The 24,952-nt window shown below is 40.8% G+C and overlaps 1 protein-coding gene across 5 annotated transcripts; it reads left to right on the top strand.

The window, feature by feature from the left end:
* Nucleotides 1–1,146: 1,146 nt before the first annotated feature.
* Nucleotides 1,147–23,518, top strand: coq2 (coenzyme Q2 4-hydroxybenzoate polyprenyltransferase). Of its 5 annotated transcripts, none has more exons than XM_076270033.1 (9): nt 1,147–1,169; nt 18,319–18,436; nt 18,534–18,870; nt 19,915–20,081; nt 22,088–22,209; nt 22,319–22,404; nt 22,493–22,626; nt 22,705–22,893; nt 23,205–23,518. In XM_076270033.1, the coding sequence occupies exons 3-9, from the start codon at nt 18,540–18,542 to the stop codon at nt 23,343–23,345; spliced, it is 1,170 nt and encodes a 389-aa protein (XP_076126148.1). In that variant the 5' UTR covers nt 1,147–1,169; nt 18,319–18,436; nt 18,534–18,539; the 3' UTR covers nt 23,346–23,518. The 5 variants fall into 5 exon arrangements, with proteins under 5 accessions (XP_076126148.1, XP_076126146.1, XP_076126149.1 ...); XM_076270031.1 differs by lacking the exon at nt 1,147–1,169 and adding an exon at nt 6,190–6,309; XM_076270032.1 differs by lacking the exon at nt 1,147–1,169 and adding an exon at nt 13,591–13,912.
* The last annotated feature ends 1,434 nt before the right edge of the window (nt 23,519–24,952 follow it).

The raw sequence follows: 24,952 nt of genomic DNA, 5'->3' as shown, positions 1-24,952 counted from the left end.
TGATGTGGGCCTAAATCTATTTTCTAAAATTTTAGACTGATCCAACAAAAAGTGAAGTTCCAGCACAGGTACTAGGGGATGGGAGGAAACAAAAGTGTTGTTGCATTTCAAGTTCTGAAAAAGAATGTGTTGGAAATAACACATTGATGTGTTTAGGTAAGGACAACACAGTTTGTGTTGTTTGCAACACATTGCTTAATTTGTTACACAATATGTGTTGAAAATAACACAACTTGTGTTGAAAATAACACATCTTGTGTTGGAAATAACACATTTAGGTAAGGACAACACAGTTTGTGTTGTTTCCAACACATTGCTTTTGTTATTTGTTACACAATATGTGTTGAAAATAACACAACTTGTGTTGGAAACAACACAAACTGTGTTGTCCTTACCTAAACACATCAATGTGTTATTTCCAACACATACTTTTTGAGAGAAAGTTCCTTAGTAGAATAACCTACTGTGTCAAACAAATAATTAAATATAAAAATTCAATATTCCTTACAAAAAATAACTGCACTACTTCAAGTGTCAAAACTGAGTAGCCTATCAAAACTGCAGTTGAGGAATTATTTTCAGCATGAATTATTAATGCAATATGCAAAAACGGCATTGCACTACATTAGTGCACTTTAGGCCTAGGCCTACTACAGAAATGAAATATTTGGACATGAAAATATTGTATTATTATATGGTACTGCACTGTACTTCGAAAAAACGTTTTAAATGGATGTGGCAGGAAAATGGGATAAGGACGATAAAGGAAGATGCAGTATTCAACAGGTTTTTAAGTTAGTTAAAAAGAACAGTGGTCTGAGTCGGCAGGAGGAAGCATAAGTCCAGAACACGTTCATTACGTGGGGAGGTAAATAATGTAAGTATGTAGGCTAGCCTACTTTTAATAATACACTGGGAAAAAAGAGGAACTAGTGAGAGCAACAAAAAAATATGTTGACTTTTTAATGACTAATGAAATCACACCTCAATCCAGAAGATGGCGGTAACGCACTGAGACTGCAAACAAAGTTCACAGAAGAAGAAGAAAAACGGGAGCGAGAAGAAGAGTTCCGTGGAGCTAGCGACAGTAAGCGACAGTACGCGACAATAGCGGGCAATATGGCGGCGAAAAGCGTCAAAATAAAGGTACAGACGAACGATCAGATAAAGTAGGTTAAAATTCGGTTTTCAGAGTATTTTTCAAAGGTTTACACGAAATGTAAACATGTTGCTGAAACTTAGCCTATGTAAATGCATGTGCAAATGTTGTAATTGTAGCAGAATTGTCTTGCTAACATCCTTCAAATTGAACGGAAGTGATCTCACGCAACACCTTTCTCAATGCAAGGCAAGGCAAGACAAACCAGAGCCCGTCTACGGACATTCTCTGGACAAACGTCTCCATCTCCTGATGTAGGCTACTATTAAATGAGAAGGGAACAAAAACAAACATAGAAAAGGGGGATAATAATGTACTATACATTGATTTAAAGTTAATGTTTTTTATACTATTATACTTTGCATTAATATAATTGTGGAAGGATTACCTTTTTCATTAACAAGACCTAAAATTACACTATTATCAAATAACACTTAGTTCAAACTTAGGGTGGTAGGCTAAAATGGACTCCTTGTACTTTCAGAATAGATATTTATGCCAAATTTGTCTTTATATGTATATGCCATAGCCTACCCAAGGCCTGTCATACTATACACAATACTATTGAACTTTAAATTGTGTGGCTATGTAAACAATAAGTTGTGCATATTTAAAAGGGGGTAAAATGGACTCCTTATAACATATACTTTCAGAATACACGTAGATATTTATACCAAGTTCGCCTTTGTAGTACCAGGCAATACCAAGTCTGTACCAAGTCATAGGGCTTCTATTGACACACACTGTTGAACTTTAAATTGTGTGGCTGTGAAAACAATAAGTTGTGCAAATGTAAAAGGGGAGTAAATTAAATCCTTATAACATGTACTTTCAGAATATATAAAGATATCTATACCAAATTCGCCTTTGTAGGTACCAGGCCATACTAACTCTGTATCAAGTCATATACTATGTCTACCATTGACATACACTGTTGAACTTCAAATTGTGTGGCTGTGAAAACAATAAGTTGTGCATATGTAAAAGGGGGGTGAAATAGAATCCTTATAACATGTACTTTCAGAATATATATAGATATTTATACCAAGTTCGCCTTTGTAGGTACCAGGCCATACTAACTCTGTACCGAGTCATATACTATAGGCCTGTCATTGGCACACTGTTGAACTTCAAATTGTGTGGCTGTGAAAACAATAAGTTGTGCATATGTGAAAGTGGGGTGAAATGGAATCCTTATAACATGTACTTTCAGAATATATATAGATATTTATACCAAGTTCGCCTTTGTAGGTACCAGGCCATACTAAGTGTGTACCGAGTCATATACTATGTCTGCCATTGACATACACTGTTGAACTTCAAATTGTGTGGCTGTGAAAACATAAGTTGTGCATATGTAAAAGGGGGGTGAAATGGAATCCTTATAACATGTACTTTCAGAATATATATAGATGTTTATACCAAGTTCGCCTTTGTGAGTACCAGGCCATACTAAGTGTGTACAGAGTCAAATACTATGTCTGCCATTGACATACACTGTTGAACTTCAAATTGTGTGGCTGTGAAAACAATAAGTTGTGCATACGTAAAAGGGGGGTGAAATGGAATCCTTATAACATGTACTTTCAGAATATATATAGATGTTTATACCAAATTCGCCTTTGTGAGTATCAGTATATGACTCAGTACACACTTAGTATGGCCTGATACCTACAAAGGCGAACTTGGTATAAATATCTATATATATTCTGAAAGTACATGTTATAAGGATTCCATTTCACCCCCCTTTTACATATGCACAACTTATTGTTTTCACAGCCACACAATTTGAAGTTCAACAGTGTGCCAATGACAGGCCTATAGTATATGACTCGGTACACACTTAGTATGGCCTGGTACTCACAAAGGCGAATTTGGTATAAACATCTATATATATTCTGAAAGTACATGTTATAAGGATTCCATTTCACCCCCCTTTTACATATGCACAACTTATTGTTTTCACAGCCACACAATTTGAAGTTCAACATTGTGCCAATGACAGGCCTATAGTATATGACTCGGTACACACTTAGTATGGCCTGGCACTCACAAAGGCGAACTTGGTATAAACATCTATATATATTCTGAAAGTACATGTTATAAGGATTCCATTTCACCCCCCTTTTACATATGCACAACTTATTGTTTTCACAGCCACACAATTTGAAGTTCAACAGTGTATGTCAATGGCAGACATAGTATATGACTCGGTACACACTTAGTATGGCCTGGTACCTACAAAGGCGAATTTGGTATAAATATCTATATATATTCTGAAAGTACATGTTATAAGGATTCCATTTCACCCCCCTTTTACATATGCACAACTTATTGTTTTCACAGCCACACAATTTGAAGTTCAACAGTGTGCCAATGACAGGCCTATAGTATATGACTCGGTACAGAGTTAGTATGGCCTGGTACTCACAAAGGCGAATTTGGTATAAACATCTATATATATTCTGAAAGTACATGTAATAAGGATTCCATTTCACCCCCCTTTCACATATGCACAACTTATTGTTTTCACAGCCACACTATTTGAAGTTCAACAGTGTGCCAATGACAGGCCTATAGTATATGACTCGGTACACACTTAGTATGGCCTGGTACCTACAAAGGCGAATTTGGTATAAATATCTATATATATTCTGAAAGTACATGTTATAAGGATTCCATTTCACCCCCCTTTTACGTATGCACAACTTATTGTTTTCACAGCCACACAATTTGAAGTTCAACAGTGTATGTCAATGGCAGACATAGTATATGACTCTGTACACACTTAGTATGGCCTGGTACTCACAAAGGCGAACTTGGTATAAACATCTATATATATTCTGAAAGTACATGTTATAAGGATTCCATTTCACCCCCCTTTTACATATGCACAACTTATTGTTTTCACAGCCACACAATTTGAAGTTCAACAGTGTATGTCAATGGCAGACATAGTATATGACTCGGTACACACTTAGTATGGCCTGGTACCTACAAAGGCGAATTTGGTATAAATATCTATATATATTCTGAAAGTACATGTTATAAGGATTCCATTTCACCCCCCTTTTACATATGCACAACTTATTGTTTTCACAGCCACACAATTTGAAGTTCAACAGTGTATGTCAATGGCAGACATAGTATATGACTCTGTACACACTTAGTATGGCCTGGTACTCACAAAGGCGAACTTGGTATAAACATCTATATATATTCTGAAAGTACATGTTATAAGGATTCCATTTCACCCCTCTTTTACATATGCACAACTTATTGTTTTCACAGCCACACAATTTGAAGTTCAACAGTGTATGTCAATGGCAGACATAGTATATGACTCGGTACATACTTAGTATGGCCTGGTACCTACAAAGGCGAATTTGGTATAAATATCTATATATATTCTGAAAGTACATGTTATAAGGATTCCATTTCACCCCCCTTTTACATATGCACAACTTATTGTTTTCACAGCCACACAATTTGAAGTTCAACAGTGTGCCAATGACAGGCCTATAGTATATGACTCGGTACAGAGTTAGTATGGCCTGGTACTCACAAAGGCGAATTTGGTATAAACATCTATATATATTCTGAAAGTACATATAATAAGGATTCCATTTCACCCCCCTTTCATATATGCACAACTTATTGTTTTCACAGCCACACTATTTGAAGTTCAACAGTGTGCCAATGACAGGCCTATAGTATATGACTCGGTACACACTTAGTATGGCCTGGTACCTACAAAGGCGAATTTGGTATAAATATCTATATATATTCTGAAAGAACATGTGATAAGGATTCCATTTCACCCCCCTTTTACATATGCATAACTTATTGTTTTCACAGCCACACAATTTGAAGTTCAACAGTGTGCCAATGACAGGCCTATAGTATATGACTCGGTACAGAGTTAGTATGACCTGGTACTCACAAAGGCGAACTTGGTATAAACATCTATATATATTCTGAAAGTACATGTTATAAGGATTCCATTTCACCCCCCTTTTACGTATGCACAACTTATTGTTTTCACAGCCACACAATTTGAAGTTCAACAGTGTATGTCAATGGCAGACATAGTATTTGACTCTGTACACACTTAGTATGGCCTGGTACTCACAAAGGCGAACTTGGTATAAACATCTATATATATTCTGAAAGTACATGTTATAAGGATTCCATTTCACCCCCCTTTTACATATGCACAACTTATGTTTTCACAGCCACACAATTTGAAGTTCAACAGTGTATGTCAATGGCAGACATAGTATATGACTCGGTACACACTTAGTATGGCCTGGTACCTACAAAGGCGAATTTGGTATAAATATCTATATATATTCTGAAAGTACATGTTATAAGGATTCCATTTCACCCCCCTTTTACATATGCACAACTTATTGTTTTCACAGCCACACAATTTGAAGTTCAACAGTGGCCAATGACAGGCCTATAGTATATGACTCGGTACAGAGTTAGTACGGCCTGGTACCTACAAAGGCGAATTTGGTATAAATATCTATATATATTCTGACAGTACATGCTATAAGGATTCCATTTCACCCCCCTTTTACATATGCACAACTTATTGTTTTCACAGCCACACAATTTGAAGTTCAACATTGTGCCAATGACAGGCCTATAGTATATGACTTGGTACACACTTAGTATGGCCTGGCACTCACAAAGGCGAACTTGGTATAAACATCTATATATATTCTGAAAGTACATGTTATAAGGATTCCATTTCACCCCCCTTTTACATATGCACAACTTATTGTTTTCACAGCCACACAGTTTAATTAAATTGGTGTAGGAAAAATATAGCATTCTAATGTGTATTTTTTAAATGTCTTATTTAATTATTTTCTAAATGTACTTTCCCTTTGGTAACACAATACAGTTTTAAATTAATAATTTTTAAACTTTTTTATTGAAAAAGTAATGAATATGTTCTGACTTTTATTTTGAATGATTCGCGAATGGCGGCCATATTGGAATTTTCTTTACTGTCGCTAGTTTCACACTACTGAGAAGAAGAAACGTTCATACATCAGTGACAACAGAGCCAGTCTACGGGCCTGGGATAGGCTAGCCTACATTCTTTTTATACAGTCAGTGGCTACATTGTATACGTGGTGAGTTTACCGAAGATTATTGATATGGGGAGAGTCTAAGCAAAGTCCTTGGTTGACACCAAATCGTTCAAATTTAACTGCACTACTAAACATCTTTGCCGCAAACGTTCGCCAATGCAAAGTTGGAGACCCAAACGTTAACGTTACATGAAGTTATGTGAATGAGAGTGACCCGTGGCAGTGTCTTGAAAAGAGGTCTTTGCTCTGAAGGTTTTTTGTTTGTTCAAGTTTATCGCTGTCAAGTAGGCCTAGGCTACAACCTAGAAGCTAACCCTACGCTGAGGACGCACTACATAACCCCCCCCCCCCCCCCCAAAAAAAAAAAAAAAATATATATCATTATTGAATGCTTATCTGGAATGATTTTTCTCTATCATCTTATTCTTTCACACATACGGGTATTTGTGGGCGTTTTTGGGAAGCAACCAGGTACGGCATGCTGTTGGAGGTGCAAACAAACGCTGCATTGCCATTGAAATCACATAGTAAGGAGCTGGCTCAAGGGTTATACAAGTATTTTCTCGTGTTTAGTTGTATAATGAAGGCACAGTTTTTATAGCCATCCATGCGTGTTCACTTCTGGCTCCTATCAATTTGGTAACCATAACGGGCTATATGACGTCTTTAGATCACTAAACATATCGGAGGTGTCAAATGTTGAGTTACTCCAGTCTAGATTTTTTGACGTTAATCACTCCTATGATGTATTGCTATTGTCTATCCAAAGTAAACTGCCTGTTTCGAAGTTAACTGATGGTCAAATAAGCAAAACATTTTTGCCCCTCCAAGTGGCCTGTGCCGTACGTCTGTGACGCGAGTTTGTGTGAAATAATTTTTAACCTGCAGGCATAGCCTGGAGATTCCAGACCCTGGACTTTAAAGGAGAATTCCGGTGTGATATTGACCTAAAGTGTATTGAAACATGATACCGAGTGTGAACGTTCAGTTCCAGTTGCTGCTACTGGAAGAAACTGGAATCCATGCATTTCCACTGAATTATTTTTGGAATCTGATCCCTTATCATACCTGTTCATTCTTACTCGTCGCTCGACTTATCGTGACTAAATTCAAGATGGCTGCAAACGCTAAACTTCGTGAAGATACTGTCTGTATAAATCGTCTTGTAAGTAAACTACCAGTGCTTTTTCAAAGTTCTCAATGTCTCGTTTTAAATGTCAGGGCCCTCGGAAGTCTACCAATGAAGTGTGGAGATACATTGAACCTCGTAAACGGTGTAAAACAGTGATTTATTTGCATGGCTAGCCCGATGCCGAAGCACCACCATTGAAAAAGCTGTTGGTAGCATCGGCTAACTAGCACCAGATTTTGGAGTGCAGGGGACAAGCCGAGATGGGCTATGAGACATGTTTCATGTTATCATGTTTCAATACACTTTAGGTCAATATCACACCGGAATTCTCCTTTAACGCAATTGGATAACACTACAACTGTCATCTGTTTAGCTCGCCTTTGGCCCGCCTATATCAGATACACCAATGTGATTGGCTCCCCGCGATACAAGTGGCAAAAGTAACGTGCATCATTACTCATTGCCAGAGTGTCTCGCAGAGACTATTCAAATTGTGCTTTTGCGAGAACTCTGGAGTTTCCAGGGTACTGCAGGCATGTAATTGGGCTACATGTTTTCTACAGGAATAGCATGTTTGAACGGGCACTGCACTAGTGTTGAGTCATGAAAACTGTCAACTCCTAACGGCTCCCGCACACAGTTGCGTTCCGTCAACGCATGCCAGTGGGTGTTCCCGACGGTAGCTATGCAAATGACTTAAGGTATAACCGTAATTTGATTGGCTGGTGCCGTCAATTGTTCGGTTGTTCGTAATTTGATTGGCTGGTGCCGTCCGTCGGTGCAGCAACAGCTGAACTTCTCAACGCGAGCGACGGGAGCAATGCGACGCAACGGACCCACAATTCAGTTCGGCAACGCATGACGTAAGCCCATGTAAAGTGAACGCAGTGTTTCCCATACATTGACTTATTTGTGGCGGCCCACCACAATATCAACATTGACCACCACACAATGATTTTTCCAGGTTGTACTAAATTGTACTTAAATCTGGTTAGCATCATAACCACGCTGCACTAATTTGTTAAAAACTGTTGCATTTAAGTTAATTCTGCAAACCTACCACCACAAATAGAATTTGATTTTGTGGGAAACACTGGAATGGGATGCGTCTCCAGCACTGCAACGCACGCAACTGTGTGCGGGAGCCGTAAGACAAGATTTCTAAGTGAGCATTTACAGTATTATAGACATTATTTAATGCCCAAATATAATGGCCCTTTTTAGGCCCTTTTTAGGCCCAAAATGCAGTGAAATGGTGCCATCTGGTGGTCATGAAATATTTAATGTCTTAATGCCTTTTTTGTTTGTTTAGGCAAGATTCTTGTAACTCCTTACCAATTATTATTCTAATCTATCTGATTAATTGTGTTTTTCTTTTTAAATTTCGTTTGTTTAAATTGTAGTGTATTGTAGCGATCTCACCCTCAGACAAGATTCACCTTTGGCCAGGACGGCCATTTATTGGAACAGGAAGACTCATACGTACACAGACAACTACATAGGGCAACACAGGGGTAGTCTCAGCTGCACATGCTACACACAATAAGGGTTTACCACACACATCAACACGAGGATAAACACATGAGGTACAACTAAAGAGACTAACACGCTAACAAATACGCAACATGCTAAACGTAACTACAACTATTATAATCGACATTACACATTCTAGCATTCACTCGCACTGCATTCTGGGAGACACTCATTCAACGTTAGACATGTACATCCACCGACGCTACATAACCCCCTCCCGAGCCATTGTCGTCCCCGGCAATGACAGCTCAGCTCACCGCTCGCGGCTGCGTCGGTGTCAATCCCAGTGCTTAGTCCAAGTGACCGGAAAGCCTCCGGCTGCACGATAACCCATCCCGACTGGAAGGGCTCTCGGCTGCCTCTGTCACGTCAGTTCTCCCCCGAACAAGCACCAGAACCGGCCAGACGTGGGTCGTGGTGTCGCTTGGGCCCTCAGTTTCCCGCCGTGCAGCTGCGCTACCTGAAACAGCAGCAAACAGTCCCACTGCAAGCCGAACCCCCGGATACGCTGGAACCCCTGGACGTTCGGTAGCCCCCTCTGGCTACTGTGACAGCTCGTGGCCGTTGCCACCTGTCCACAGTGTGCCGATCTCCAGGCGGTCAGCAGTCCACGTCGAGGTCCCTCCTTGCGCTGCCCTCTTGTAGAACTTTTGTCGGCTGTCTCTCGAGCACAACGATGCTCCACTGTGGCGGGAAATGGAGACCCCGACCCTCTCAGCAGGCTCGGGACACACAGGAACTCACACACAAAACATGAAAAACATTGCGCAGACTTGCGTCAACCGGAACGTGCGCACTTAAAATCTCAAACAGTCCACAAAACGATAGCTCCCAAGGCTCTACAGGTCGACGTTACCCTCTTGGTCACTAGCTGGAGCACCGCAAGCTCCCGAACTAGCAGCTATGACTCCATCACACTCTCGACCGGCAGCTGACGCTCTGGAAGTTCTTCCGTAGCTGGCGGTGTAAACCCGGCCGCTGTGGTCGTGTTCCAAGGCCGTCAGAGAGTTCGCGCTCTCTATGGATGAGATCCTCGGATAACGGCAGCATCGACATCGAGCCGGGAACTCCTCAGCCGGGGCCGCTTCCTCCAGCGCTGGCAGCTCTCGTCGGCTGTGCAGGGCTGGTCCCGCTGGTCGCCTGCACAGGTCCCGCGCCGGGCCGGAAGGTCCTCCATCCTCCGCAGTGGCGAGCTCAGCGAGCTGGCTAGTCCTTAAAAGGACCATTGGAACATCTGCTGAGGTTCGCCGCCATCTTGTTGGTCTGGTCTTCGGCCTTCTTCTCCATCTTGATCTGGCGTAGATCTTCGCGCCCCGGGAGGGGCCCATCCCACTTCTGACACCAATGTAGCGATCTCACCCTCAGACAAGATTCACCTTTGGCCAGGACGGCCATTTATTGGAACAGGAAGACTCATACGTACACAGACAACTACATAGGGCAACACAGGGCTAGTCTCAGCTGCACATGCTACACACAATAAGGGTTTACCACACACATCAACACGAGGATAAACACATGAGGTACAACTAAAGAGACTAACACGCTAACAAATACGCAACATGCTAAACGTAACTACAACTATTATAATCGACATTACACATTCTAGCATTCACTCGCACTGCATTCTGGGAGACACTCATTCAACGTTAGACATGTACATCCACCGACGCTACAGTATCATTAAGGTACGTTTTTTGAATGTCATTACTCTGACATGCGACATTAATGGTCCAGTATGTAGGAAATAATGGAAAATAAACTGTAACCATTCCAAAAATGATCACCATATGTTGTCAGAGAGTAAGGAAACACGATGAATTGAAGTAATGGCTTATTTGACAACATTACTCTAACCCGTAAAACCCTGTAAAACCCATGAAAAAAAATGAGTTACGGGGCGGAATCTCTTGGAATTTTCGTTTATGTTTTGAACGATTAATTCTAGAATAGCGTATTAATAATGGGCTAGCGCGTCCTCCTATTTGGGTTGCCAAATTAGCAAAAGCCAACTGTCAACAGCTGTCAGTTGTAGTTAGGGATGTAACGATTACCGGTATAATGATAAACCGTGATAAAAATGTTGACGATAACAATTACCGTTTTCTTTTGAAATATCATAATTATCACGGTTGATTATCACGGTGTTGAAACCGTGTGTTTAATCCTTCCCAGCTTCATCCGAGCCTGCTTTTGACATACAGTAGGCCTGGTACAATGAAGCAAAATTGGTAAGGATTCTGTTGTCTAATTGATGGTTTTAACTGCGAATTGGATTAGGCTACACCTGATTTTAAAAGGCGGAACATTTTCACCGCAAAACTTGCACTGTATCATTTGCACTCTGCGTCTTTTTATGTTCGCGTGCACATTAAATCCATTCCACTCACGTTATCAGAAGAACACAGTAGCCTAAAGTTTTATTTCGAACACTTACTTTGGTCTCACTCAGGGTAGGAATTTCACGGCGGCCACGTTTTTGCCCCTTGCGTTGGCCGTGATGTCCCTTTGAAAATCAGAGGTTTACAGGCCACGGTGCCCTTGGTGCCCTTCTTTCAATATTCTGCTTTGCATCCTACTAATAGCGAATTTTATTTAGCTTATGGCCTGTCAAAATAATCTTAGCATTCACAGCGCAAATTAATTTCTTTTACGCAGTGGAGAAAGTGACAGCGCAAGAAAGAAAGTGCGTCTAAATTCACCTATTCTTCTCAGTTGAACTACTCGAGAAGTAGCCTACTCATCACACAGACATCCTAAGTATCACATGAAAGAGCTTTTTCTCAGCTTTTAAACTATGTTAGCCGCGAATTGCTGTGGTGAACGGTTCGCGAGAAACGTAAATAATATAATTAAATTTAATCATAAATTCTACTGAAGGTTTTCGTCCATCTCCCTACCCATTCCTCTCGGTGCAATACTTCACGAACCTTTTGTTTAACACATGACAAACCATATATCAGAACAAACAGCAGACCTTACCGAACATAAAGGTGTAAAGCAGTCCCCTGTACAGTTAGCCGTTCCAGAGTAATCCACTTTTGAATTTGCAGTACATTTCTACATGCATGGATGTCTCCAAATTTGGGCTTTAAGTTTTACAATGTGTTTAAATTGTTCCACATGATTTCATAACGGGCCAAATACAAAATAAATGTTACAAATATCGCCTATATATCGGTAAATCAGAGGACAGCTGACTAAGAGTTTGTGAAAGTAGATCACAAAATGCTAAGCATGCATCTAGGCTATTTGAGTTTCTTAAAGCTGAACTGTGCTTAAATTGTTCAATACATGATTTCATAACAGGCCAAATATAAAATAAATGTTAAATATAGCCTAGATATCTGTAAATATTAGATGTTCAGATGATTTGCAGTTCTATATAATATGTCATGTTTCATGTTTTTGTAATGTTTCATACAGTGATGCAGGTCTACTGCAGTGAATAGGCTATACAACTTTGATATTTTTTATAGCCTATGTGGCCTTTGTGCCCTCCACCAAACATGCCCAACTGAAGGCCAAGTGGCCTTGCCCCCAGAATGGTGAAATTCCAAGCCTGGTCTCACTCATTGGATCCAAATAACAGTAATAGCAACCTCCAAGTCATGGTAGGGTAAGTTAAGCAATAAGCACATAGCCAATTTAACATGAAAAACTGAACGGGACACTTTTTGAAACTATTTCAGCTTGTGAAATAATAATCGCTTGTGTAGGCCTATCAGTGCTTTCTGAACATATTGAACACACTTTTAAAAATACCGTGATAATACCGAAAACCGTGATAATTTTGGTCACTATAACCGTGAGGTTAAATTTTCATACCGTTACATCCCTAGTTGTAGTCATGAACGCCTACGAGAGGCAGGCAAATTTCCAAAATTAAAACAAGAAACACATTAAGTGGACATCGGAGGAGCTTCCCGAGATGGTGACATCTTCATCAAACGAAGAATATCAAGTCTGACGCAGAGCTGGCCATATTTCTCCACAACAGGTAGCCTAGGCTAAACTTCATCTGCATCGCTAACTTCAGCTAAATATGTTACGTTGGTTAGAGAGGTATTTTTTGTTTTCACTGTTTCCGTAATGTGTAGCTGGGTCATGGTTGGAGAAACGTTAAAGCAGCTGCAGGTCAACTAACGTTAGCTAAGTCTTCATTACATCTGGCAACCCAGAAGAGGGTCTGGTAGTCTTGAGAACGTTCACCAGTGTTTTGATTTTAGCCTACAGAACGTTTGGTAACAATCCTACAAATCGCACCTTTAAATCATTAATAATTAAGATTCGGGGATCGCCATGGCATTTTGCTGAAGTTTCAGTCCCGAATATAATTTTAAAAGTATACTGAAAATGCCTACTTTGTGACACAGCTAATCAAAATAAACACAGGCCTCTAAATTCTCTGTAGTGGTAACTTGCTAAGTCACTAAAGAAAGACACACTCCCGGTTTACACCGAATGCGAGTGACGAATACATGGCAGCTGTGTTGTCCGTTTTCATTTTGGCGCCCATGTTAACAGATTACGGCTGATTCACACTGTATGCATGGCAACTGCGTATAGCTGCGTTACCTGTCTGTTTTCATTTCATTGCCCATGTTAACAGGTTACAGCATGCACACATGAAAATGCATGCCAGCTAGAAATAGTATCGGCGCCTATTTTTCACGTGACACGCAAGCGTGTTCAGACGGTGAAGAGATGTTTTAATAGGCAGACTGGCTGCAGCGGTGCCATATCAGAGATGTTTCTGGTATGAATGCTCACATAAAATGTGACACAGTAGTCACGGAAAACAGACGGAATACCCACGGTACGTCAGTATGAATCGGCCGTTGGACCTTGCACACTGCCTGTGTGACACGCACGTCTCAGGTGTGGCTTGAGCTGCGCTGCAGCCACGTGCAAACTAGAAATACTGTAGAAGAGGCGAGGCAAGCGTGTTGGAAGCGCGTTCAGCCGAGTGCATGGGAGGTGAGTTAACTGCCTGTTTTCATTTTGGCGCCCATGTTAACAGGTCAGAGCTTGTACACTGCCCACACTGCCTGCGTCACACGCATTGCTCAAGCTGTGCTGCAACCGTGTGGCAGCTAGAAATAGAAATAGGAATTGCGCCTATTTTACATGCAAGAGGAAAGCATGTTGGAAGTGTTTCCAGCCAAAAGAGACAGTAAAAGATGTTTTAACAGTCAGGCTGGCGGCAGCAGCGCAGCATCAGTAACGTTTCTGGTATGAAACTGCGATGCAATACTGATGGTACAGATGTTGTATAAAATTATCCTATGGGTTGTAGACATCATGATGAGAGAACGAGTTTGAAACTGTAAAGCATGTATTCATATAACCTTAATCATAATCAAGTAATACACTGAAGTTATTCCTAACCATAATACTCTTATAACATTTTAAATAACAAGTTTAACTAATACTATTAACATACTGAAGCTATTCTACCAGAATTCCCCCTACAGTACGTGCGCTCTGTATCCCTATGTCTCTGTTTGCTGCCCTGTGTCTCATTTTGTTGCACTGTGTCTCATGCTGCCTTAGCCTAGGCCTTTTGAAGAAACCAAAGTCGGCCTTGAAGCTGCAAGATAACGCGTACACAGGGCGAGCTCTACTCATAACAACCAGTAGGAGAGTGCAGGGGGGCGAACGATACTTAACCCATGCACAATGTATGACCTGTGATCATTCTATACTGTACACCCCTGAACTTTCCATAAACTTAAGGTGAAAAGTTCGTTCGGGGTAGTGTTGTGTCAGCATTTTGGAGGGGTATAAGTAAGAGAGTTCTACCTTTGTTCGGGAGTGCGATCGTGCGATCAACTCAGGCTTTGCGCTATGTAGTCATTAAAGGAATTTTTTTCACGGAACTCCAGGGTTTCCCGCAGGAAATGTGTTAGTCCAGGTGGTAGGTTGTCCGACCAAGGGGAGGCGGGGGGCGTTGGGTTTCTGATATTGGCGACCAGGGTGGGGGGGGTTATGGTGTCGGTCCGACCGGTGGGGGTTGGGGGGTGGTTGTTGTGGGTGCTAGCGTTTTGTTTGTGCGATAGCCTACAAAGTAGGCTAATAACACCAAACAAACTATACAACAGTATACAAATATTTCAAAATATTTGTGTCATTTGTGTAATTTTAACAAAGACTATTACAAACTATAGAACAAGTGCAAAAGAAAGTGCAAAACAATAAAATGTGCAAATCAGTCACTACTTATGGCACAGCTGACAACTAGCATCACTGCAAGCCATCCTCCTTGGCTTTAAAAAGAACATTTCAAGGGCCCTTTGGTAATTGCACTGAGAATACAAGAGTATACTTATACTGTTTTACTATTGGACCATTAATACCTATCTTCATGCAGGCTGTCAGACTGTTGCCCTGCTGCCTGTTCCGCAAGTCTGTCCTGATCTATACACCGAGAGTGAATGAAGTTTAGATTGTTTTATAGTTTTGTGTAATATGGATGGAATTTGAGCGCTGAGCGCTTTTTAACGCTCTGTTCTGCTCCAATACTGTTCACACCACGAGTCTGAGGCATGCCCAGGCTCGGACTGGTAATCTGTACAACCGGGCAAATGCCCGGTGGGCCGGTCCACATGTGGGCCGGTGACCTCCGGCAATTTTTATTTTTATTTAGCCTATTTGCGGCCCATCATGTAGGCCTAGGCCTAGCCTATAAATGGAGTAGCATCCATTTGGCTTGGAGGGTGACCGTACAATCATTTTTGCCTTCTTCATGACAGGTTCAGTATGTGTTACGATCGCGCCCCTCTGCCCCACCCCTCAAGTAGGTTTGTCCAAGCAGCCGCTCGGTTTGTGGGGAAATATAGCCATATACGAGTGCATGGTAGCCTTGGCTGTATAAGTGCCCTCCGCTGGCTGGTCTTCACATCATCGCAGTTTAACCGTAAACAGCAATCAGAGGTGTAGTTTTATTCCATAAATATAGCCTATTGTTTTTATAGACGTTAGTTGCACGCGCTACCAAGAGCTTCCATTTACTGCACCATGTAGGCTACTGTAGTTCGGTTCTGTCAACATAAAGAAACTACGGGTTGGGTAGCCTACAATTTTCGCACAACTTGGTGGAAAAGTGTAGCACAGGTTAAAGAAAACCCATTCATTTTTGGAGCTGGTCCTACTCAAAAGGAACTTCAAAGTATTTCCCATATAGTAGGCATAGCCTAACTTTTAGCTCACAACGACAGTGAAAGTGAAACTTGGAAAGTGGAAGTCTCTTCACCGAGTGTTACATTAGATGCACAATCAATCGCGAGTCGATGCATGTAAAAAGTAGGCTATCGTTGGTTAGTAACGAAGGTAGCCTAATTTTGCAAAATGTGATGACGGCACACAAACTTGGGCTAAAACGTTTAGTATAAACTTGTGGTGATAGCCTACAGTTAATGTGAATTGCGGACTATAACCAAAGTAAAGGAGCACCAAATAAAGGCTGTGGTTATGTTTCTACAACATGTTGGCACAAAACGTAATTTCTGTCAACTCAGACGATGTCCATGATCAGTAGCCCAGTGTTTTTCAACCACTGTGCCGGGGCACACTAGTGTGCCATGAGAGATCATCAGGTATGGCGCAGAAAATTACCCAAATGTCACTCACTGGTCCAGAAAAGCAACTGTTAAATCAAAGAATTTATAAACACATGCTCTCATTGATTGTATGATTGCACTATTTGTGGTATGCAGGCATTGTACAACGGGGACCCCATATCCAGTATTCACAGAATCATCACATATCCAGTTCATAACAACAATTAAATTAGATATAGTCACCTACAAATGAAACAGAGGGCGCTTGTTTTATTGAGCAGGTCTTGTATAGAAGCCATAATAAGGCCATATCTGTGTATTATTTGAAATTTTAGGCTATGGTATGTTTATTTTTTCTTCACACAGGATGTTAGTGTGCCTTGAGACATTTTAAGTGTCAAAAGTGTGCCGTGGCACAAAAAAGGTTGAAAAACACTGCAGTAGCCTATATTTTTCATTTAGTCAAGTCATGTGGTTTAATGCATGCGCTAACATGAAGTGAGACAGACAGAAGATGAGCCTGTCTTTAGTAGCCTATCCCTGAATCCTCTCAAATCACTTTAAAATGGTGTGATTAGCAACCAGAATTTAAAAAAACTCCCGGAGAGACCCCCCTGGACCCCGTGTTATTAGGCTATAGGTCCAAATCTAAATGTTTGGGTTCAGTTTATGAAGTGTTGCTACAGAATAATACTGTGTGTTTGTTATTTATGGGGGGAATCAGAGGGGGATTTTTTTTTTGGGGGGGGGGCGGTCGGTCCAGTGGTGGGCCGGTCCATGAGAAAATTGCCAGGGCCTAATTTTGTTCCCAGTCCGACCCTGGGCATGCCCAAACCACCCAGAATTCATGCCTTCCTAATAAAACCAAGACCGTTTCAAAGATATAGGACCGAAGTTCGTGGCTGGGGATGGAGTTATCTAAATAATTTAGAAAGCATACTCGTAGCCACGGGCGGGCCTAGGCCGTCTATTTGTAAGTCTTGCACGTCCGATTAGAGGGCTTTCCTTCGTTTAAGCTCACCATCAAGTCAACACTGCGCTGAGAGCAGGTGGCTGTTTACTCGGCCGCTCTTCTATGGCTCTTCCGCTCAAATTTGCGTCATGCTTCGCGTCACATGAAACACAATTGAGACAATAGATTGACCATATTGTACAACTGCAAAGCCTTATCATAGGCATGTTGCATTCATCACATGAAAAGTGAAACTTATAGAACGAAAATGACAAATTACGGTCGGCTAAACATTTTAAATGTGCGCAAAACTGATGAACCCAGCATCGTTGCGTCACATAAATTAAAACACAAATTGAAGCAACAACTTGACCATTGGACAATCCTACCACAAAACCTTTCTATAGGCCTGCAACATTTATGACATAAACATTGGAATATGAACGCATTTTATCACACCTGACAAATAAACGGAGCTGTGGCTGTTCGCGATTTGACTGATTCTTGAGAGCGAGCGGGATATTTGCGCGGCTCAGCTCCGCTCACTAGCTCTGATTCGGAGGCATATATCACTTATGTAAAGATTATAACTGATTATTTTTCGATTTATGGCAGGTTTCTTTTTATTTTGAATGCGTTCTGCGGAGAAGGGAGACTGGCGTTGGTCACGGTTTGAAATGAAAGGGAGAAAACAGGACAGAGGTGGACTACTTTTTGACGACGACGTAGTTAAGGCGGCAGGCATGTTTTGCCAAGGCCTTGACTGCAAAGTGCTGCGGGAAACCCTGAACTCTGCCGGACTTTTGCGCCTTCTTTTTGGGACAAGTTTTTGACTTCAGCACTTATAATGGTGTATTTTTGTTACGTTGTAGGCAAGATGTTTGGACTTAATTTCTGGCCCGAGTCTGAATATCTGCCACGACACAGAGACTAAACACACGCACCACGTGGCACTATGAATTTTGCCTCACACTTCAAGACCCTTACAAGGTTTGGGGCTTGTCACCAAGATGTTTTCAACTATTGCTGACATGTCTGATTTGCATTTTAAAGGCTATGCTTATTCAATGTTTCTGTCCATTTGTAGATGTGAATGAGAAGATCTAGACTTAGTATGATGGCCATCCTAAAGCCCCTATCATACTGCAGATGGAAGATGCCTTACAGAGCCTTCTACACATGCATATACCCAACTTCAAATCACAAAAACAAGGACACAAGCCTTTTCATTCCTCCCCTACGAGTATCATGTCATAAACAGAATGACATACATGGTCACGGTGCATGGATTCGTTCTCTGTGTGGAATAGAGCAGAGGACTCTTGGTAAAAGACAGTTCAGTATGTCTGCTGCGGCTATTGTGAACTCAGCTCCTGCATCTGTACAACCATACCTTCGTTTAATGCGGCTTGACAAACCCATTGGTGAGTGAACCAGACACGTGTACACTTTTATTACATATACATGCTTACTTGATTATATTTATTTGGTATCTTTTATTGATTTATGTATTGTGTTTTCTAACTTTAATATTAATGAATGCACGGTCAGGCGATAAGTCAGGTGAGTTAGTCAACTTGTGCAGTTATACATCGCTCCCAGTAGTCTTGCGATCTTATCTTCTTTTCCAACATGAAGTTTAAAATGAATAGTCGCCGTATTGATATGGTGGAGGAGAGTGAAACTGCATAGCAGATGTGGCTGGATATGTGTCCAGAGAGGGACTTTGCATGGCAGGAGCACTGGGGGCGCTCTATTGCTGCACTAGGTCAGCTTTTTATAGTGATGCTGAGTTCATCATTCTTATTGCCTTCATTCCACATGAAACAATCCCAGCATACTATATTTTTGTGACGTCAATTTAGAAACGTACAATTGATTTGTCTGGAGCCAAAAGTGTTGTTATTTAACTATTTAAACTAAATTTAAGCATTCTGTGATTTGGGTGGGAGTTTCACTTACCTGCTGCTTGACTGAGAATGTTGATTATCTGAAGGCAGTTTTCCTTAGCCAAGATACATGGATTAAGCCTAGTCCTGGATTAAAAAAATACTTCAAAGAGATAGGCCTAGAGTGGGGGGAAAATGTTTAATCTAGGACTAGGCTTAACCCATGCACAGGAAACTGGCCCGGTCCAAGTTCTTGTTCCAAAACCTGAGATGTAGGCGGTGCAAGATTGTGAATTAATCCTCAGGCACATAAGCAATAAAGAAGAAATGTGCTTTGATTGATTAGCTGTTTGTTTTTTAATCAAGAACACAGATTTCACAGATCCTTTTAGCTAAGACATTGTACACTTCTTTTTTCTCACTGGCTACATGTTCATGCCTTTGGGGATCAATAACGTATCTATCTATCCATCCACCCATCCATCCATCCAGGAGCAGAGAGGAATAGAGAACAATTCTTGAAATGCATGCTGTAACATAGAAATGACATTATTAATGACTGTTTCTGTTGTGCCACAGGGACGTGGTTACTCTTCTTGCCCTGCACATGGAGCATAGGGCTGGCTGCAGATCCTGGCTGCCTTCCAGACATAAGCATGCTAGCCCTGTTTGGAACTGGATCCTTGTTAATGAGAGGGGCTGGCTGCACTATCAACGATATGTGGGATAAAGACTATGACAAAAAGGTAAACATCTTCTCACTACAGATTTTTACTCTTTTGATCATGCCCAAAACATGTAGACATATTATGGCTTATGGCATTGATAGTAATAGAGTTGGACAATCCCTGATAAAAAAGCCTGGCTAGATGAATGACCTTTACTGATAGGTATGTTGTAGGGATCCACCAGTTGATCGGCTGGTGACCGGAATTGGCCGATTTTCATGTGATCGGCCATGAACAGCGACCGGCCGGTCATTCTGAGACATGCCGATTATGCTGGTCAAATGGACTCGTGCGCCGCACTAAAAACAACGTCACCCAGCTGAGTTTGAAGTTTGAAGAAGCTAGCAAAGGCCAACACTCAGGGCTGGATGTACAAAGAAAGCACTAAGAAAAAACGAGTTTTTCTATGCACTGAAAGCGAATGTGCTTTCCCATATTGCATAGAATTTACTAAGATGTCACTTCATTACGTAAACAGCGCTCATCACCGCCTGTCCCTGCTCACTCTACAACAAAATTGCATGCCCACAGCTGAACCACAAGTGCAGTTGAATGGAGTTAACTGATTGTGACATTAAAAAGAATCAAAGTTTAGTGATCATACATGATAAGATGTCAACAAGCAGCGACATACAGAGTAGGCCTAGTAGTTTTACTCCACTCCACATATTGGAACTATTTACTGCATGTAGACTAGGGCTATGACTTAATACCCCAGTCTAGCAGATTGGGAGTGGATGTCGTGAAAGTGAACATAAAATATTAGATAGGCAAACAAAAGTTAAAGTTGCTTTTGACATAGTAGCCTACAATGAAGTAGTAAACTTATGTTTTTGCGTCTTGGACGTGACATGATGGATGTGACAAAAACGTGTGTTTTTGCGTCTTGGACGTGACATGATGGATGTGACATTGGGGATGTGGCTACATCGTCGATTCTACCTTTGAATTTGAAGTTCGAGATTAAGATGTAATTTCGATCGATTTCGACTAACTCCTACGCATAACGCATTTAAAGTATTGGGATACTTAAAGGTACAATATGCAAGATTTTTATCTCTACGAGGCCAATTTGATGGTAAATGAACTTGTAATAGGGCTGTAGTGGGTCGCTACCAAGAGAACCAGTAATGCAACTTTAAGAATTGCCGACCTGGAGACATCTCGCAAGAATCGTGAAACATTACCTTGTCAGTAAATATAACTCTTTGGAGCTTTTGCCTGTTGTTAATCCTTCACCTCCATAACAAAAGCATTTTCATTGTGTACAGGGGGAACAAGCCATGAGAAGTAGGCTATTTACAACGGCAAAGTAAAATATAAATATATCACGACTCTAGGGGGAGCTCTAGAGTCACCAAAAATACCTTAAACTGCATAGTATACCTTAAATGACAGAATTAATGTCTTTCATTCAGACCCATTACATAGGGTGCACAAAACAAGGTTTATGATTGGGTGAGTTTGGTGTTGAAGAACTTGACTAACTCACACAGAGCCCTGACCTCAACCCCATAAAACACTTTTGGGATTAACTAACAGAGACATTAGCACCTTACCTCTCAAATGCTCTTCATGAATGGGCAAAAAATCCCAGGTACACTCCAATCTTGTGGAAAGTCTTCCCAGGAGAGTGGAAGCTGTTGTAGCCATCCTATAGCCTGGGTAAACCCAGATGAATCTGTTAACACATTTGAATTTGCCCTGCAGGTCCATCTTGAAAAGATTCCATTGATGCCCATATTCTAACTTTCTGTTTTACGAAATCCAGGGACATAACCAGAAGTGAAGTTAAACTTTAATTGGAGCAAACTCTTACCAAATTGTTTCAGAAGTAAAGCAAACAGATTTTTTTTTGTAAACATCTTTCTTGTTAAGGATGTCCTGGTTGTTATTCAAACAAAGCCAAGTTCACTGACTGAAGGGGTGTGTGTGGGGCGCACTGTTACCATATAACAGAAAGAGATGTGTTCTTTTGTATTTGTAGATGAATGATCTGTGTTTCATTACAAACTCTTTTGTAGGTAGTTAGAACTGCTACCCGACCCATTGCTTCAGGTGAAATCTCACGGTTACAGGCTCTGGGGTTTTTGGGAGGTCAGCTCAGCCTAGCCCTCTGTGTCCTCCTGTGCTTGAACTATTACAGGTGACATCACATATTACATGACTTGTGTGCCATCTTAAAGTAGAACACATACTGTTGATATACCTTACTTGCAGATATTTCAGACAAATCAAGTGTATTTTTTCTATAGTGTAATCCTGGGAGCTGCTTCACTGATGTTAGTTGTCACATACCCCTTCATGAAGCGTATAACATATTGGCCACAACTCATGCTGGGTAGGAAATCATCCTAATTATATTCCAGAAATTATGTATTACAAGTGTGGTACTCATCCATCACCAAGGTTTTTTTTTTTTTATTCAGGTCTTACCTTCAATTGGGGGGCATTGCTGGGATGGTCAGCAGTGATGGGATCATGTGATTGGTCCATCTGTTTGCCGCTCTATTTTTCAGGTGTGATGTGGACACTGATCTATGACACCATTTATGCTCACCAGGTAATACTGAGATTTTTCCGTAAGGGCTCAGAAATTCTCTAGGCAATAAGGTACTTACATGTTTGTTGTATTCATCAGGATAAAGAAGATGATGTTAGAGTGGGTATCAAGTCGACAGCCCTGAGGTTTGGAGAGCAGACTAAACCATGGCTTTCTGGCTTTTCTGTGGCCATGTTGGGAGGCCTCATTCTTGCTGGGCTTAATGCTCAGCAGACTCTACCTTATTATGCAGCAGTCTCAACCACTGCCATTCATTTGACCCATCAGGTGAGTTGAATAAGTAAACCATTGTCATCACAGGTAGCTTAAGCTTTTAATGGCTAATGGAAATATAACTAGGAACACAGTGCTGAGAATCGACAAAGTCAATTCAGTGACTTCCACCAGACAACAGTTCTACTCTTTACAAGTCTAGTAGAGGTCATGTCATGAAATATAAGAAATCAAAGCTTTGCTTAGCAGTGATATAATTTGTTCAATCATTAGTCCTTTTTCTGACTGATTGTGCTCTATTTTTTGAGTTACTTGTTCCATCATGGGAAATGTCTCTGAATTGATTGTGTTGTTTCATCACACAGATCTCCTCACTGGACATTAATAAGTCAGAAGACTGTTGGAAAAAATTTGCTTCTAATAGAAATATTGGGCTTATTTTGTTTTTTGGAATAGTTTTTTCCAATTTAATGAAGAAACAAGAGAATGGATCAATAGAAAATTAAACTTGTCCATTAATATTACAAATACAATTAAGCTTATGTGATGTATGAGTATCATTTAGAGTCTCAAAAGCAATTTAACATTTTAGACAAAAGGAAAAGGAGGAATCGCCATGATGTGTATCAAAGTGGTATTCATTCAGCTGAATTCACTGATAAAGCTGTTTCAACAAAAATGTGTCCACTATTTATTTGAAAGCTTTAGGGCCTGTGTCCACCAATCGCGTTTTTTGCGGCGACAGCGCCCTCAACCTCATTTTCAGAGCGCTTCGGTCAAGTGTTTATTGTTGCTATGTTACCAAAATCTTCTGCCAGCACATCTTTTTGAAACGTTGTCTAATGCTAACTAACTAGCTAACTGAAATGGCAGCAATCGTTTAGGACTTAACTCGCTAAATATGACTTCGACCGACAAAAGGAGTTCATTTGGCATTACAATAGAATAGGTCATCCCTCTAGGCTTTGTAATTTGCGTTCAGTTTGCAGCAGTGGTTTAATATTAGTCACAATAGGACTTGGCTGATTGAGTTTTCCTCTGCCACCAACATTGTTGACAGTGTAGGTCCCGCCCCTTCCCTGATTTCAATTGGCTAGCAAGAGAGAAGTGACATTGACGAGCCCAGCGCCGTTCTAAATGCTCTCAGAGTGCCGTAGAAAAAAAACTGTCGGCCCCGAGGGCTTTTTTCCGCCGAGGGCGCTGAGTGCTGTGAACGCTGAACTTCATAGGATTTGTATAGAAAATAGCCGCCGTCGGCGCAAAAAACGTGTTTGGTGGATTCAGGCCCTTATAGTTATGGTTTCAGCACAATTCTTCAAGAATGATGACGATATGAGATCAACTATGCAGGAATAATAGTAGACATGTTTTAAGTGAAAGGTTAAAATCCTAGTAAAAATATACACTTCTCTTACAAAACTTTAAACAGTGAAGATAACAAGGGAAAAATAACCCATTTGGAAAATCATTTTGGTGATCATTGGGGTCCAAGCAGAGGACCGAATTGCAAAAAAAATGATGTGCATTAAAAAAATACATTTGGACATTTTCATCAAGATGTGTATGATATTACAGGTCACAGATGTGGAGGTAATATGGGGTCACAGCCTCAAGTAGTTTTTGTCCGTACGGTCTGGAAAGGATGTACACCAAGTTTCTTGAGATTTGGGTGAAGTGCCCCCATAGGAGTTTGTTCTACTTTCACCATTTTCTAAAATGGCAGGAGAATTTTTTCGGGGTTGTTTTTTTTGTGACAAAATTAAATAAATAAATAAAAGTTGACATAAATAAATAAAAAGTGAAATAAATAAAAAATTAAATAATATACATATCAACATTGACATTTGCATAAGGTCTTGCAATGCGCCATGAAATAAATAAATATGTCAGTCACCGATCAAGGCGGGACCTAGGCAGGACCTTGCCGCTGATTGGTTGCTGCCTAAAAAACACGATAGTTCTGGAAGTGATCCAGTGTCCATAGCTGTCAACCCTCCCGTTTTTCCGAGTTTCTCACAGTTTTCACTTTTTTCCCGCTGTCTTCCCGTTTTAATATTTTCCCGTAAAATATCTCGTATTTTAACAATCTCATAACATTAGCTCTACCATCGGA

This window comes from Alosa pseudoharengus, unplaced genomic scaffold, assembly GCF_046254945.1.
Source record: "Alosa pseudoharengus isolate Yale_2024_CS ecotype anadromous, Long Island Sound unplaced genomic scaffold, YU_APseudo_1.1 YU_APseudo_1.1_scf_6, whole genome shotgun sequence".
Lineage (NCBI taxonomy): Eukaryota > Metazoa > Chordata > Actinopteri > Clupeiformes > Clupeidae > Alosa > Alosa pseudoharengus.
The sequence above is the reverse complement of the archived record's forward strand: the minus strand, read 5'-3'. Positions and strand labels throughout refer to the sequence as shown.

Coding starts and splice junctions, on each gene's coding strand:
- coq2 (XM_076270033.1), top strand. CDS start 18,540: ATGAGAAGATCTAGACTTAGTATGATGGCCATCCTAAAGCCCCTATCA. Junction 18,871..19,914: donor GCGGCTTGACAAACCCATTG/GTGAGTGAACCA, acceptor GTTGTGCCACAG/GGACGTGGTTACTCTTCTTG. Junction 20,082..22,087: donor ATAAAGACTATGACAAAAAG/GTAAACATCTTC, acceptor ACTCTTTTGTAG/GTAGTTAGAACTGCTACCCG.